This window comes from Corvus moneduloides, chromosome 3 (genome assembly GCF_009650955.1).
Source record: "Corvus moneduloides isolate bCorMon1 chromosome 3, bCorMon1.pri, whole genome shotgun sequence".
Classification (NCBI taxonomy): domain Eukaryota; kingdom Metazoa; phylum Chordata; class Aves; order Passeriformes; family Corvidae; genus Corvus; species Corvus moneduloides.
In genome coordinates, this window is record NC_045478.1 from 107,380,071 (window position 1) to 107,394,554 (window position 14,484).

At 49.8% G+C, this 14,484-nt stretch overlaps 1 protein-coding gene across 3 annotated transcripts in view; it reads right to left on the bottom strand.

Annotated features, from left to right (window-relative positions):
• GALNT14 (polypeptide N-acetylgalactosaminyltransferase 14) overlaps positions 1 to 14,484 on the bottom strand; it is a 94,784-nt gene that overhangs the window by 50,779 nt on the left and 29,521 nt on the right. For all 3 annotated transcript variants that reach the window (XM_032103255.1, XM_032103254.1, XM_032103253.1), the window contains exon 2: positions 10,650 to 10,819. In XM_032103255.1, the coding sequence (XP_031959146.1) occupies positions 10,650 to 10,819 (170 nt within the window). The remainder of the gene's footprint in view (positions 1 to 10,649; positions 10,820 to 14,484) is intronic.

A 14,484-nucleotide genomic window follows, 5' to 3' on the forward strand; every position in this document is an offset into this window, starting at 1 on the left:
CTTCACGCTCTTGAACAAAAGCAGCAGTGCCCGTACCGAGGCATTGCTCACCTTGAAATGGAGCAGTTCGTCCTCAGGGTGCAGTGGCTGGCAGGTCACTGTCTTTTATTAAATTCCCAGCTCTGCCTCCATGTCCCCCACTGTGACAGGGACACGCAGAAAGATCACTGCTCCACAGACAGATATCTGGGGAACAAGCTTTTATCTCTGGGTGAATGTGTCACAAAAGTGAAGCTAATTAACTGGGACTCTGTTTTTGAAAAAGGTTAATATTTTATCACATGTCTTCTGTCTTGAGGAATAATTAGCCCTGGCAGTAGTAGCTCTGCCATTTCCCAAGGGACTGAGCAAAAGACTGGAGGCTGGAGAGAGACACGTGGTATTGATGGATAGACAGCAGCTCAACTCTGGGCTAACAGTGCATCTCACCAGCGGTTACTCCTCAACACAAACCAACCTGCCACAGAATATGAACAGAGGAAAACCTCTCTCCAAAGGCTGCACACGTTCTTCTTGTGCATTCCATGCCCTCTGGTGCAGGGATGCTTTAAACCAAGGCACTGCGGCTCAGCCAAGAGAGCACCAGTCCCCATCCCTTCTCCCCAGGCACTCTCTTCCCTTATTGTTCCAGCACCCCAGTCTGTACAACAGAAGGGAAATCCCAAGGGCTTTCCTAACTCTTCCATCCCAAAGCCAAACCTTTTCTCATGAGGGAACCAACAACTGAAGCAAATTCCCACAGGGACTGCGCAGAAGAAGATTCCCCCAGTGCTTGCACAGAAGTTCTCAGTACAGCACACAACATCTCTCCACAGGGCTGGGATGGAAGCAGGGAAAATGGAGGAACTGGAAAAGGACGAGGGAAGGGTCATTTCAAATCGACCCAGAACTGTTTTGTGCATGCATTTTTCTTGGCAAAATGCAGTGGACGGGTGAGCGGGGAATTTCCAAAATGAAATCAAGACTGTCTCACAGGGAAACAATGCCAAAATTACTTAGGGGAAAGAAATACATCACTTGCGGGGAGGGTGGGGGGTGGTAAAAATGTTCTCAGCTTTCTCTCTGAAATCGCAATTTTTGGCAAGGAACACAAAAAAAGGTATTCTTCAGGGAAGGGACAGCTGGGATGGAAGCTGTGCTTGCTCCCCTGTGAGCTCCTCAGATTCTCCTTGGGAAGATGCCTGTCCCATGCAGATGCTCTTCCTAATCAGCAAGGCACTGAAGGACCAGGAGAAGGGACAACTTGGATAAACAAAACACAGCAGTACAAAATTTAGTATTATACCACGATATTTGCTGGAACAGTCCAGTCATCCCCACTGCCAGCAGCCAGACTCCAAGACACCGAGTCCCTACAGACTCCCCCAGTACCCACACTGCCAATCCCCTTTGGCCTGCAGACATCTTTCAGCCAAGAATACAGCTCAGGAATGGTTTCTACTCGCTCTGCCGACAAGTGCCATAACTCACACTCCTTTCACAGCCCATTCAGATGGAAGTAGCTTTGCCCTCCAGAAAAAAAATGAATAACACAACCACTTAACTGGCACATCCTCCTGCATCCCAAACACCCGCCTATACACTTGCATCAGCTCCTCAGAGAGCCTAGCTCACTCCTCAGCTGCTTCTCAAGAGTTACCCTCATCCTTCTCATGCGAGAAAAAGGAGAGGGGAGGAATAGCACTGAAAATCCACCACTGCAGAATAAGCACTGTCACATCTGCCACCTCCCTACAGCAGCCACAATCAAAACACAATCAACCCTGCTCCTGAAGAAACATTAGCCTCCCCCAGCCCCAGCATTCCTTCCCAAAGCCATTTTTAAGGAAAGCCTTTTCTCTAGGCAGCCCCTCAAGATACAAAACTTCAGCATCTCACTTCACCTCAGCTCCTGCCCCCTTGGTGACTGCCAACATCCAGAGTCAGAGCCCATGACTCCAGGGCGCAATCTGCAACCTGGGATCAGTTGAACTGTGCTCCAAAAACCTGAGTGGAGCTGCTGCACAGCCAGGGTGAGGAAGACATAGCACATCTGGCCACAGATACTCCCAGTATGGGGACTTGGACACATAACAGCTATTTCCCAGGACTGTGAGTGTCCAGCTCAGGTTGCAGTTGGTGAGTCCCCAGAGAGACCCATCACATTTTTGCACAAGCTCTCTGGGAACAGGGGCAACTATTAGAGAGAGGCACCTTGATGCAGATATTCCCACATCTATACCATCTATACTCCAGCAGAAGCAGGAGAACACGAAACACTGGATTTCTGCAGTACTAAAACAATTCAGTGAATATTCTTCTCCACTTTCAGGCAACATAATGGAGACTCCATGGGATTTGTGTCTTTGACCAAGTTTTCTCAAGCCTGCCTCAACCTCACCATTGGCAAAGCCTTGCAATGTTAAGCCAGAGAACACACATGAGTGTGGTAGTTACATGAATCATCCAGAAGTGATGAACACCAAAAGAGGAGATGACAAAAGTCCCCTCATTGCTGTCCCACACAAAATGCCCTGAGGCCACCAAACACATCAGCATCACCCAAGCAGCAGCAGAGACTCCTGCTTGTTAATGACATGGATGAAGGACTTCCAGTCACCTCAGCAGCTCTCCATCAGGTGACAACAGATTTGTTACACAGATTTGGTACTAAGATGATGCTAAATCCTGCAAAAGATGGCAGGCAGTGAGGACAGGAGGCTTTGGCAGGCACCTACCCCTCCTCTCACTGGAATGCGTTTGCTATGGGTGACTGGAGAAGATACAGGCAACCCAAGCACTGCAAGGACAGCACCTCAAGCAACTTCAAAGCTTGTTACACAAACGCAGGTAGCTGGGGGGAAAGAACTACAAATTCCATGTGCTGCAACCAAAGTTTTTACATTACATCAGCTTTTACAACATGCTGGGGCAAGCCTGACAGGCAGGAGTCCCAGTGGGCTCATTGCTTTCTGCATTGAGACAAACCTGGGCTGATTACAGAGCTGACCCAACTTGGAGCAGGAGGCTGGATCAGAGACCTCCTGTGGTCTCTTCCAGCCCGAATTATTCTATGATTTTATGAAGTGCCAGTTTCTGATTAATAGCTGTCCTGCTTTCCTCGCTTAGCTGCCAAGAGTTGCCAATCCCAATACTCCTTGTTCTCTGTGCTACCTGAAAAAAGTCTCTCTGTGTTTTGATCACACAACTGTTCCTCAAACCTTCTTGGAGTTTCAAGTCCAAATTCACCCAGAAAACCAAGTGCAAAATGCTGCTATGTGAGGTGAGCACTCCAAGTAGACTGAATCTACGCTGTGCAAAACTGAGCTCTTTTGAGTGAAAGACTTAGATTTTGGCCCATTTATACTCATAAATGGGTCAGGTTTAGCCAACAGACAGAAACCAGTGTCGTCTCAGGATGTGGGCAGAAAACTGGCCACCACAACCATGAGATGCTGGCACAGCTGCCTGACAGGGGCTGGAAGGGCAAAATAACTGCTGTGTGGTAGTCTAGGGAGGCAGTGCACACCTCTTCTCCAAGTACAACTCACCATTAATTCTTTGGCCTTCCCAGTTTGCATCCTCTAAACTGCACCTGGGGCTTCACACTTCAGCTCATTCCAAAGCCTCAGCAATGCGCAGGTCCAAGCTGTGAATGACAGCAGGTAAAAACTCCAGCACAAAGCTACAGATAATGGGGTTTGATAAGGGGAGCTCCCCACTGGGTCTTCTGCCAGCAGACAGCAAATTTTCCCACCCAGGGTACCTGGCTGTGCTAGCAACCAACCTGTTTAGGGTGGATCTAAATTCCTGGGGGGCTGTAGAGCTTGAAAACAGAGTAACTACAATGAGAAGAGATAAGAACAACAATTCCCTAAAAAATAAAATAAATCCCAGCACCACATGACAATCCCCTCTTACACCAACAGTGTGGCTGGATCTCAGAATGGCTGGTCAGTGGCTGGTGACAGTGTGTGGAGAGCGAGATGCTGCCCAAAGCCGCCTCTCTCACTGACATCCAGCTGCCCAACTGCTTCAATAGCAGCTACAGAACATGCTTCCCTTCCTATCACCAGCCTCTGTCAGCTATTTCTACCATTGCCAAAGGGTGACTGGGCTGCACAAAAGAATCACAAGCAATTCTCTCTCTGCCCACCTCCCACAAGTTTCAAACTTAGGCCACAAAAGCTGTCTGACCAAGGGCAGAAACAAAACCTTGGCCAATGCAGGCAGTTCTAGCTTATCCCAAAGGGACACGCCAGCCCCTACTCTACTGGAAGGATTGTTCTCATATCTTCATCCTGAGAGATCTCAGCCTAAGGAGGTGATGGAAAAACACAGTGCTGAGAGCTAACCTCTTGGGCTCTGGTGTCCAAGAGACAAAAGCAACCATGCTGCTTCCTAATGGAGATACTTCCATCTCAAAGCTGTTTTCCACCATTGATTTGTGTACCTGCTCACCTGCAGGGTCGTGCTCTGCTCTTACTGTCACTAGAAGTAAGGAGACCAAGACCAAAGGCAGGGGTATCCCAGATCCTCTCTTACCCAGCTGTTTCAGCCCCAAAATGCTTTGCAGGCAAAAGATCCAGGGACGGCCCTCACGCATACAGAACCTTGCCCAAATGTGATAAATCTTACTTTGCAATGAAATGACAAACATCCTGGCTCTGCCCAGAAAACAGTAACAGCTGGAACAACAAACCAAGGAACAGAAAAACTCTTCAGGATATTGCTGGCAGCCACCCAGCAGCTAATAATGAGTCCCAAAAGCAAGAAGAAACCTGTAGCCCCCCCACAACAAGCCACCCCAAGCTCACACAAGGTGCTGCCACCCTTCTCCCCTCAGAGCATCATGCAGATGGGGGAGCACCCACACAAGAGGGTACAGGACAGAGCAAAGCCAGCAGCACAGACATCTGGCCACATGAAGACACCTCTTCCAGCTTTCACCAATGCCAGGTCCACAGATGTGGCAGCATTTGAGGACTCCCTCTCCCCCATCCTTCTCACCTGCCTCGCTCCTTCATCCGACCTCAAGGGCAGGGCTCCATCCACATGCACTGCATTCAAGGCTCCTCGGCTCAGACCTGCCCCACTACCCTCTGCCCCAAGCAGATGCACCCAGCAGCATCAGGCACAGGGAGACCCCTGCCCACACCACCTCTTGCCCTGGTCTACCACACAGCACACCCCAAGCCAGCAACTCATGAGACACTGCTTGAATAAGCACATTTTAAAAATAATAAACCCTCAGGACTTCGTCTGCATTCCACAGAAAAGTGGATTAGCCCAGCTACAGCCCAGAGGCCAAAATACGAAATGTATGGAGTCAGCAAAGTGAAAGATAACAGGAGACCTCAAAAATCTCTAGATTTGGTTCTGCTCTCAGTTGTGCAAAGTCCATCTAGGTCCCTGCAAACCTTCCCTCAAATTCAAACTAGGTTTGGTCACCTGCTAGGGACCCTAGGGACTTACCTGCTTCTGCAGGTCTGATGTTCAGGTACCACTGAGGACAGCAGAGCAGAGCCCCCACTCTGTCCTGCTTGGACATTAAGTTCCTCCAGACATTAAGTTCCTCCTTTGGGGACACTCAAGAAACCAGGCAAGAAAAGCAATATGCTTAAATCCCTATGTGAGGCAAAAAATGCATTTCTAGCTGCTGAGACCCAGTGTTCACCTCAAGAACAACCTCAAAGTGGTTTTGGTCTGGAGGAAAAGGAAGCTGGAAGAAGACAAGGCAATGTGAGAAGTCCAAGGGCATCATAAACATGCCAAACCAAAAGCAATGCTGTCAAAACCTCCTTTTTTCCTCTTCAACTCCTCACTCCCAAGAAGATATCACAATATTCTCAGTCCGCTCAACTGTTTGCCACTCTCGGGTGGCAATCACCAACTCACCTCAAAGCAGAGCCACTCCAAAGCCTGCACGTGACACAGCTGCCCTCATTTCATCTGCACAGGGATGCCAACACACGCTCCCGTGTGCCATGTGCCAGCCGTGTCCAAGTGGGACACAGGGAAGGGCAGAGAGCCGCACTCAGCCCCAGGTGTACACAGGTAGCACACCCAGCAGAGGTGACCCTCAGGACCACCTGTTCTTCCCAGTCATCCCCACACTCAGCACAGCCAGGTATTTTTGCCTACCCCAACCACAGCTGCCCCACCGCAAAGTGGAATGTGCAAGCTCTGCACCCTCGGGATGCACACTGAAATTAATGGGTCAAAACAGCACTCCAGTGTGTAATGCTCCTGCTCAAGGGCTGAAATCCTGACATTCCCGGACCTTGAGAATACAAGACAGCAGCTCTCTGCTTCAGGGGAACATCACAGGCACCACCTACATCTTCCCATCCTTCCATGAACAGACCATTTGAGCAGAGCAACCAGTCCTAAGCAGCCTTCCTACCCAAGGGACGCTCTCCAGCTGGCACAGCACAGGGGTTTAAGAGGAGAAACCTCGGGGAAACCTTAGAGCATGTGTTGTTCCCCTCACAGAGAACAGGACAGACTACAACAGCAGAGCTTTTCTAGGGGGCACAAGTTGGCAGTACCTGGCTTCTGGGCTGCCAGGATGCTCTCACCTTCAGCTGACAATGCAACACCTGATCTTCATGCCTGCAACATCCCTGCCAGCCTCGTGTTTCAATCACAACTTGATCTTAGCAGCTGCTTTCTCTATCTCAGACACACACATACACAAACACACCCCTAAGCAGCTGTAAAATTAAACATTAGCTGGGTAGGTAGGACCTCTTGTAAAGCACTTAGGACTCAAGGAAGGAGGGAACTTCAAAAATGCGGAGTCTTATGCTAGAATTTGAGAGGGCTCCATCCTTGGCCTTCTTGCTTTATCAGCTCTTGAGACAGCACTACTAAACACGTATCGGCACTGCTGAAGTAAAAAGCAAGACAAATAGAGGAAAACAGACACTGGGAGATGCCTGAAGTTGGCTGACGTGATTTGCAATAGCTGGAGACGTCTGCTGGAGGCTCTCACCTCTCCTCTAGCCTCTCATCTCCTCTCCTTGTCCCTGATTTCCCCTCTCTGCTTTGCCACCCTCAGCCAGCAAAAACCCCCGCTCAGGCCGGTGCCGGCCGTGCCTCGCGGTCCCAGCTGAGCCTGGCAGCCACAACAGCATCTGCACATCCATCAAACCCAACGGAGCATGAGGAGGTGGAGGTCAGCCCAAGCAGCATATGGAGCACTGGCGTGGTGAATACCAGCCTCCCCAGGAGCTGTCTGCTGCAGATGGAAAAAGCCCAGGAGCCATCAGGACAAAATCTTCTGGCTCGGGGCGACGCATCCTCCCTGTCGGCTTTCCAAGCCGCTGAGCAATACTGGAAACCTCAGATCCTCTCTCACCATGCTCACGCCTGGCACTGACTCATTCACTGCCGTTTCAGTCCCAAAGTTTGCCAGTGGGAGTTGTAGGAGGTGGGATGTGGGGATGAGGTAATCCCAACTGCATGTGGCTACCGTGGTGGAGGGGGACTAGCCACCCACTCCAGCAGCACAAGCTGGCTGTGCACGGTGTGGATGTGACACCAAGGTCCAGGTCCAGTCTGCTGATGCAGTCACAGGGATGTTTTAACCTTGACTTTTGGTGGGCATGGGAGGTACCACCACAGGACCATCCAAGGTCTCTCCTGGAGAAAGGCAGCCTTTTATGTGGTCCAAGGGCTTAGTCAACAGGCAACCAGGAATGGAGTTAATGGCAGCAAAACACAAGAGGGTCACCAGGAGCAATGCTCCAGCTGTGAGATCTCCCAGGCCAAGTAACACAAGGTAATCCACAGAAAGCATGACAGTTCTCTGGCTGAAATCACCCACAAATCAAGCAGAAATTCATAGCTCTGCACTAGCCAGAGGCAGACAAAGAGATTCACCACAGTTTCTCCTGCTCTGATTCCTTGGAACACTGCAATTCCTCTCCATCTGAAACTATTCCACTGGCTGCAATTTAAAAACAAAATCAATCCAGCAAACATTGCTAAGCAACTGGCTGTCAGTGCCACATCCCATCCCATTGAAAGTATTTGCCCTCTCCATGACCTCCTGGCAAGGAGCTTTGCTGCTCAGCCCTTGCCAGATTCTGTATACTCAGCTATCGCTGGCAAGTCCAGATGCTTGGCTGGATTAGCAGAGAAAACACCAGGAAACCTTCTGCAACCACCCTAATGAAAAACACCTCACAGAGATACTGTAAGGAGCAGCTTCCCCACATTCCAGTCCCTAGGATTAGGATACAATGCATGGATCTCTGGGCATTACCACGCTGTGTAGGTCTGTGCATCTCAGTGCTACCACACATCGTACAGAGGCAATGAAGGATGGAGAGCCAACACACTCGGAACCTGGTCACAGAGCAGAGTACAACACCTGAGAGGCTGGAGGAGAACCTGCCTGTGTATGGGAACAAGCTGAAGCGATGGGTAAGACTCTCTCCAAAGCCTCCTAAACCCTCGTGCAAGCTGGGCAGGAGCCTCTTGGCACAGTGTGAGGTCCATGACAGGATGTACCTTGCTCCAATTCAGCTGGAGTAGAATCAAGGTCCGACACTTTGGGCTCACTCTCAAAAAAGCAAGCCTGAGAACTTCTAGTCTGGCTCACACAAAGCAGCTTAATCCAGGTTTTCCGTTGAAACTAAGCCTCTAAACACAGCCTCCAGTAGGACAAGCAGCATGAGCACTAGGGGTGTCCTCCCACAGCAGCCTGGCCCACAGAACCCTGCTCTCCCCTTTGCAGGAGGGACATCTAGTCAGCCCCATGCTGGACTCCCCTTACATGTTCTTGCACAGCCATGAGCAATTTCTCCCTGCTCCAAGAGCAGGCCATGTGTATCCGTGCTTTCCCACAGTTCTGGTGCACAATTCAAGATCAGCTTCCAGGTTGCATAGCAAGGCCTGAGCATCACCTGCAGCAGCTCTCAGGACACCTGTGCCGTAAGTAAGGATTATCTTCCCAGAGAGGCCTCAGATCTGCACCTTCTTCTCTCCCTCAGCCACCAATCCCAGATCCTTCTCCCTCCTCCATCCTCCCCATCAGCGCCTGCCTCCCCCAGATCTCCCGGCAGCCCCATTTCCTCAGTGGCCACTCTAATGCTTGGCTAATGGCTCATCATCCACAGCGTTCTTCAGGCACATTCAATAAATCAGAATCCAATTACCGGGTTAAGGAAATTGGAAACAAATTAAATTAGCCCCAGCCCCTCCCATGTGCTGTGCCCTCACCTCCTCCTTAACGAGGGCTTTTCTTTCACAGGAGCTCTCAGTGCCACATCTGCCCGCCCAGGAACAAGGTGGCTGCCACTGCGCAGCGGGGGTACGGCAAGGGGCAGCCGAGTCAATCTTCCCTTTTAATAGGGCAGATGGTTAATATCCCTGGCATTAATTCTCTCCAGGAATAGCACATTCGCTCTCTGCTCAGCTATAACAGGCGTCCGTCAGGGCTGACAGCTCCTCTCCGGAGAAAGGAGCATCTGGTCCTTACAACAAAAAGAAGCTAAATAAATAAATAAGCACATTGCTTGCTACAGGGCTGGGGAACTGGTGCTGTTTCAGCATTTCAGCCTAAGTGCTGCATTTGAACTGGAATAGGGGAAATTCAGAGTTGGGTCAGATGCCAGGAGTGGAGTCACTCTGATCTGGGAGCAAGGTGCAGCAGGGGCAGCACATGCCATGGCTGGGTCCAGCACAGAGCTCCCACCAAAGCAAGACTTCCCCCAAAGGGCTCCCAGGACAAGGCAGTAGAGACAGCTGCTGCCAGAAAGCTGGGACATAATGCCAGGCACAGCTCCATGGAAAGAGCTTGCATGTAGACTGGTGACTAACAGCAGGGACCAGGCATACGCTGTGTCCTCAGAGAACAAGGAGGAAAACTGCATTGAGGGGACCTTGGGAGCTTTTCCTTCACCATTGGGATATGCTTGCATCACCCCATCCAGCAAACTAACAATTACCCCACTGACATTCAGCATGAAGGACCGCTCTTCCCTGGTGAGTTTGGAAAGACAACCAGAGGGAGACTACAGCTGAGACCTCAGCAAGCAAGGGTGCCCCAAAACTCCCACCACACCCTTCTCACACTGACAAGGGAATGCAGCTTCATCTACAAGGAAACTGTTCCTGCAATCCTCCCTGCCTCTCCCAAGAGCTCCTTTGGGCACCAAAGGGTATTTTTGACCTCAGTGGTGCTGGAGCAGCTAGTAATCCATCAAGTTCTTACTCTTTTTCCCTCCTCACTCAGCAATTATCCCTTATTCCTCACTCCTCTCTCTCTGCAGAGCAAAATCAATGCCCACCAGTTATTTTATCCCCCTTGCACCACCTCATTGCATCGTCTGCAGAGCAAGAGTTCCCAGCAACAGTGAAGACTTAGCCCAATACTGAGACTTGCTCTTGCAAGCATTACTTTTCTGAAGGTAAAATAAAGACTTTTCCTTTCTTCCATCCTGGAATAATTTATACCATTTCAATTAATAGGTTTAAGGCTTCCAGACATGCCAAGAAATCAAGCAACAACTCGATCCCAGAAACACAACCCAGGCAGACCCAACCCCAAGAGCACCCACTGGCATCCCAAAACCACGGCCCTGAAGGGGACCAGGACTATGCCCCCATGCCATGAAGTCTGGTGAGGAAGATCAGGAGGAGCCGGGGGGAGGCAGAACCTGTGATGGCGGGTGTCGCGGACAGCGCGGTCACTGGGGATCCTCTCGCTCTCCCGCTGGTTAAAGGCATGGAGCCGGTACGGGTCCTCGCCGCCCTTCCACCTCCGGGCACTCAGGTACCTCCGCTCTTCAAACTGATCCCAAAGGTCGTCCCAGTCCACGTCCGATTCCTGCGCGCACAAAGTCAGCTCCGTTAGAGACAGGAGAGACTGGAGGACGACTGACCCCAGAGCTCCAGAGCTCCTCCCAACCCCGCCGGAGGTCAGTCAGCCCTGCAGCACAGGCAAGCATCACAAGAGCAGGTTAACAAGGAGTCCCATAAGGCTTTCAGGGTTTATATCTGGTCCTTAGGTCCCGAAACACCACGTCAAAGACAGCCTGCCAATTTGAAATAAAATGACTAATTTGAAACTGAATTCAGGTCTCTGGTGGATTCCCCTCTCAAGCAGCACGGTCTCAAGAAAATAAAAAAGCACAAATGTTTTGTAAGGGTTTTAATTTCTCTCCAGCCAAAAATCAAAAGTATGTTACATCACATGACCCACTGCCCCTGTAACCCTTCAGGCTGGAAAGGGCCATCAGATAGGAGCAGTCCCACATTACCACAGCTGGCTCCAGCAACAGGGCTCTGGAAGAAGGGGGCCATCATGCTCCCAGCCCAATTTCAGTCCATCTTTGCCACCACACCTCTCCCACTGAGGACTTCAGCCCTACCGCAGGGAGAAGAGAAGGGAAGCATGTGCCTGTGTGGTCCCTCACCTCCAGAAGGATGAAGGAGCTGCATTTTGGGGTTACCCAGCAGCTCCAGCAATCTTCAGGGGTTGAAGCATTTCTTGGTGGCTCGGTGCTGTCGGGGTTTAAGCACCCCTGAGCAGCAGAAGCTGTCGGGGGTTTAAGCATCCTTTGGCAGTGTCTGAGGCAGCCAGCACAAAACAGCGCCGATAAGATCTCATCGCTACAGCAGCACCACCTCTTTGATCTCAGCCTACCTGTAACACTGAGAGATGCAAACATTTACAGACATCTCAGCCCTAAAGAAAATTGTGATCTTATCCAATAATTGATCTTTTCTTCTGCTTTTTTTCTCCCCCCTCCTCAGTTCATACCATCTCAAAGCTGATTTTGCCTGCTAATAGCGCAAAATGAAGCTTTTGAAAAGGGCGATTTTTATCCCGTAATTGATTTTACTCACATCTGGCAGTGCATTTTCTGTAGCAACAGGAAGGGGGGGAGGGAGCACTGGCTCCTGCAAGTGAACCACCACAGGAGCAAGCCAGGCACCTCCAGCCACAGGATGCCCCACATCGCTCTGGGTTACAGTGACACGAGCACTCCCAAAAAGCCAACAACTTCCAGGGATGCAGGGGTTTCCAGACACAGGGTCATATTCATCCTCCCCTGGTGTGACCCCATGGCCTTCTCAGGACCTCCTCCAGCACCTACCCCAGTGTGAGAAGATCAGAAGAAACCCCCAAGTCACCAGCCACACTGAGATGAAGTTATTCAGGATTGGAAGAAAGTTATTCAAGGCTGGGAGAAAGTTATGAAACCAGTAAGGTCCCTGCAGGAGTTTTACGAGGAGGACGCTCACAGCCCGCCTGCGGACTTCGGGGAGGGCTGACGTGCACAGGGTGATAAATGCTGTTTATGTTGGATTTTTGCTAAGACATCTTGCAAAACATTACTTAGCACCGCAGTAAAAGATCAGGGGAAAGTGAGGCGATTGCATCGCGGAGCCACCGACAGCCTGATGCTTATAAGATTTCACGATGACCCCAGGAGGCCTGGCGCTGCTAAAACAACAGCCAGAGCTGCAGTCCCTAAATCTTAATGCTGTGAAGAAAAATAAAAGTTGGTTTTATCAAACTTAATAAGAAGAGAAATGGCTTTCAAAAGTGGCCACACAGCACTTAAGGCTGTAAGCTGTGTGTGTGCATGTGTGTGTATTGATGCTGTTTTGGTTTTTTTAATGTCAGTTAATCCCAACAGCCTTGCATCAGCTAGAAGGGTGCAGCTGGGCAAGAATCTGATGGCTCAGGTCGGAGGGCTGGTGGATTCTCTCATGAACACTGGAGCTTCTGCACCTGCTACAAGGGCAGCAAGGCTCTGGCCAGGCAGCAGAAGCAGGGGTTTGGCACATGGCAGGGTCTGGCATGGCATTTTCCCTGCATCCATCTAACCCCACTAATGTCCTGTTACCAGGGCTGGGGTCCCAGCAGTAAATGGATACATGGGCAAATACCAGTGCCTTATCCCATAGTATTCACTTCTCATCCTGCTCTGGATGAGCATTGCATCCCAGGGCTGCATTCCTGGTTCACTCTGCAGTGACTAATTAATACTCCTGTGCAATCTCCACCTGAAAGACACCAGCCCACCTTGATTCACCCAGGCCCTCCTTTTTGGGCTGAGGAAAGCTATCAGTAGGGCAGATATTAAATACTGGGTAATTAAATACACACCTGAGATCAAGAGTAACTAGATGCCAGAGATTAAAGAGTTCTTTTAATTCCTATCTGGCCACAAAGCAAGACTTGGATTGGGTTGACTTTCTCAGCCAGAAGTAGATACTGGGGGTCAGTCATTTGCTTTTGATCCACAGCACCTGTCCAAATCTTCTGGGTGTTCTTTCCATCCCAAGCCTCCCTACAAGGGTAACTGAATTTGGAGGAGGATGCTCAGACACAGGTGCATACTGACCTCTGCAAACCATACCTGCACAAAGCAGAAGAGGAAAGCATGAGAAGCTCCCAGCTGTGCAAGCAGCAGGAGGCAGGAGACCTCACCAGCCTGTGCACAGGGACTCATATGTTTCTCACCTGTGCCTGATCCGAGACAGGGAATGAGAGTTAAAGCATCAGGAGAAATCCCCTTTGCTCACCCAGGGACAGCACATTGGTTACAGGTTACCAGATAAGGTCTTCATTATAGTAATTCTGCCATGTATTATCACCTCTCCCTCACACCAGAATTCTGTTTTGGGAGTTATATAACTGATGTGCAGAAATCTAAATTTAATTTATTATGATCTAACTCACTTTAGAGGCCAAATTACCCTGCACTAGAAAAGGATCAAGTCAATACTCCACTTGCCTTTCTATTTATCCTCTACAGGGCTCATCTCTCCAAGTCTCCTATTCTTTTTCTCTCACGTACTAGTAATAAATTTTCTTTTTTTTTCTTGGAATTAGGTAATTTCTCTTTCAACACTGAAGTTTAATGACTGGTATTAATTATAGGAAACACAGTCAATGCTTAAGAGTTGAGAGACTCAGTGAGCCTGAAGGAAAGAGAAGAAAAATATATCCAAGGGGTGGCTGCCTGCTCTTGGCAAACAAGTGTTGCCTCTTCCAACACCACACTGGGGGGTCCCCAAGGGGTGGTCAACAAGAGGTCAACCCACAAAAAGACATGGACAAAGCTCCTTGCGGAGAGAAGCTTCCACCTCACACCAGCACCCAACCAAGAGCAGGGCTTACCAAGAGCTTTCTCTGCCATTTCAGTAAAGCACCCCCCAAAAAATGACCCACTAAAGGCACCTCCTCCAAAACCACCCATCACCCTCGCTGGCTTAGGGCACACAGCCCAGAGCAAGCACAGAGGCAGCTTTTCACTGTAACTGTACATTAAAGATTAAAAGCCTCTCAGTGCGAAGATGTAATTCGTCATCTGCCTCTTAAATCACAGCTCAGAAACAAAACAAAAAAAAACACCCCAAAAAACAAAGGGAAAAAATAATATTTAAGAAAAAAAGGAGTGGTGCTGTGGGGGGAAAATGGGTCATTAGCGGTAAAACTACAATTTTCTGGCAACTGCTAATGGCTTGTTTATGTGG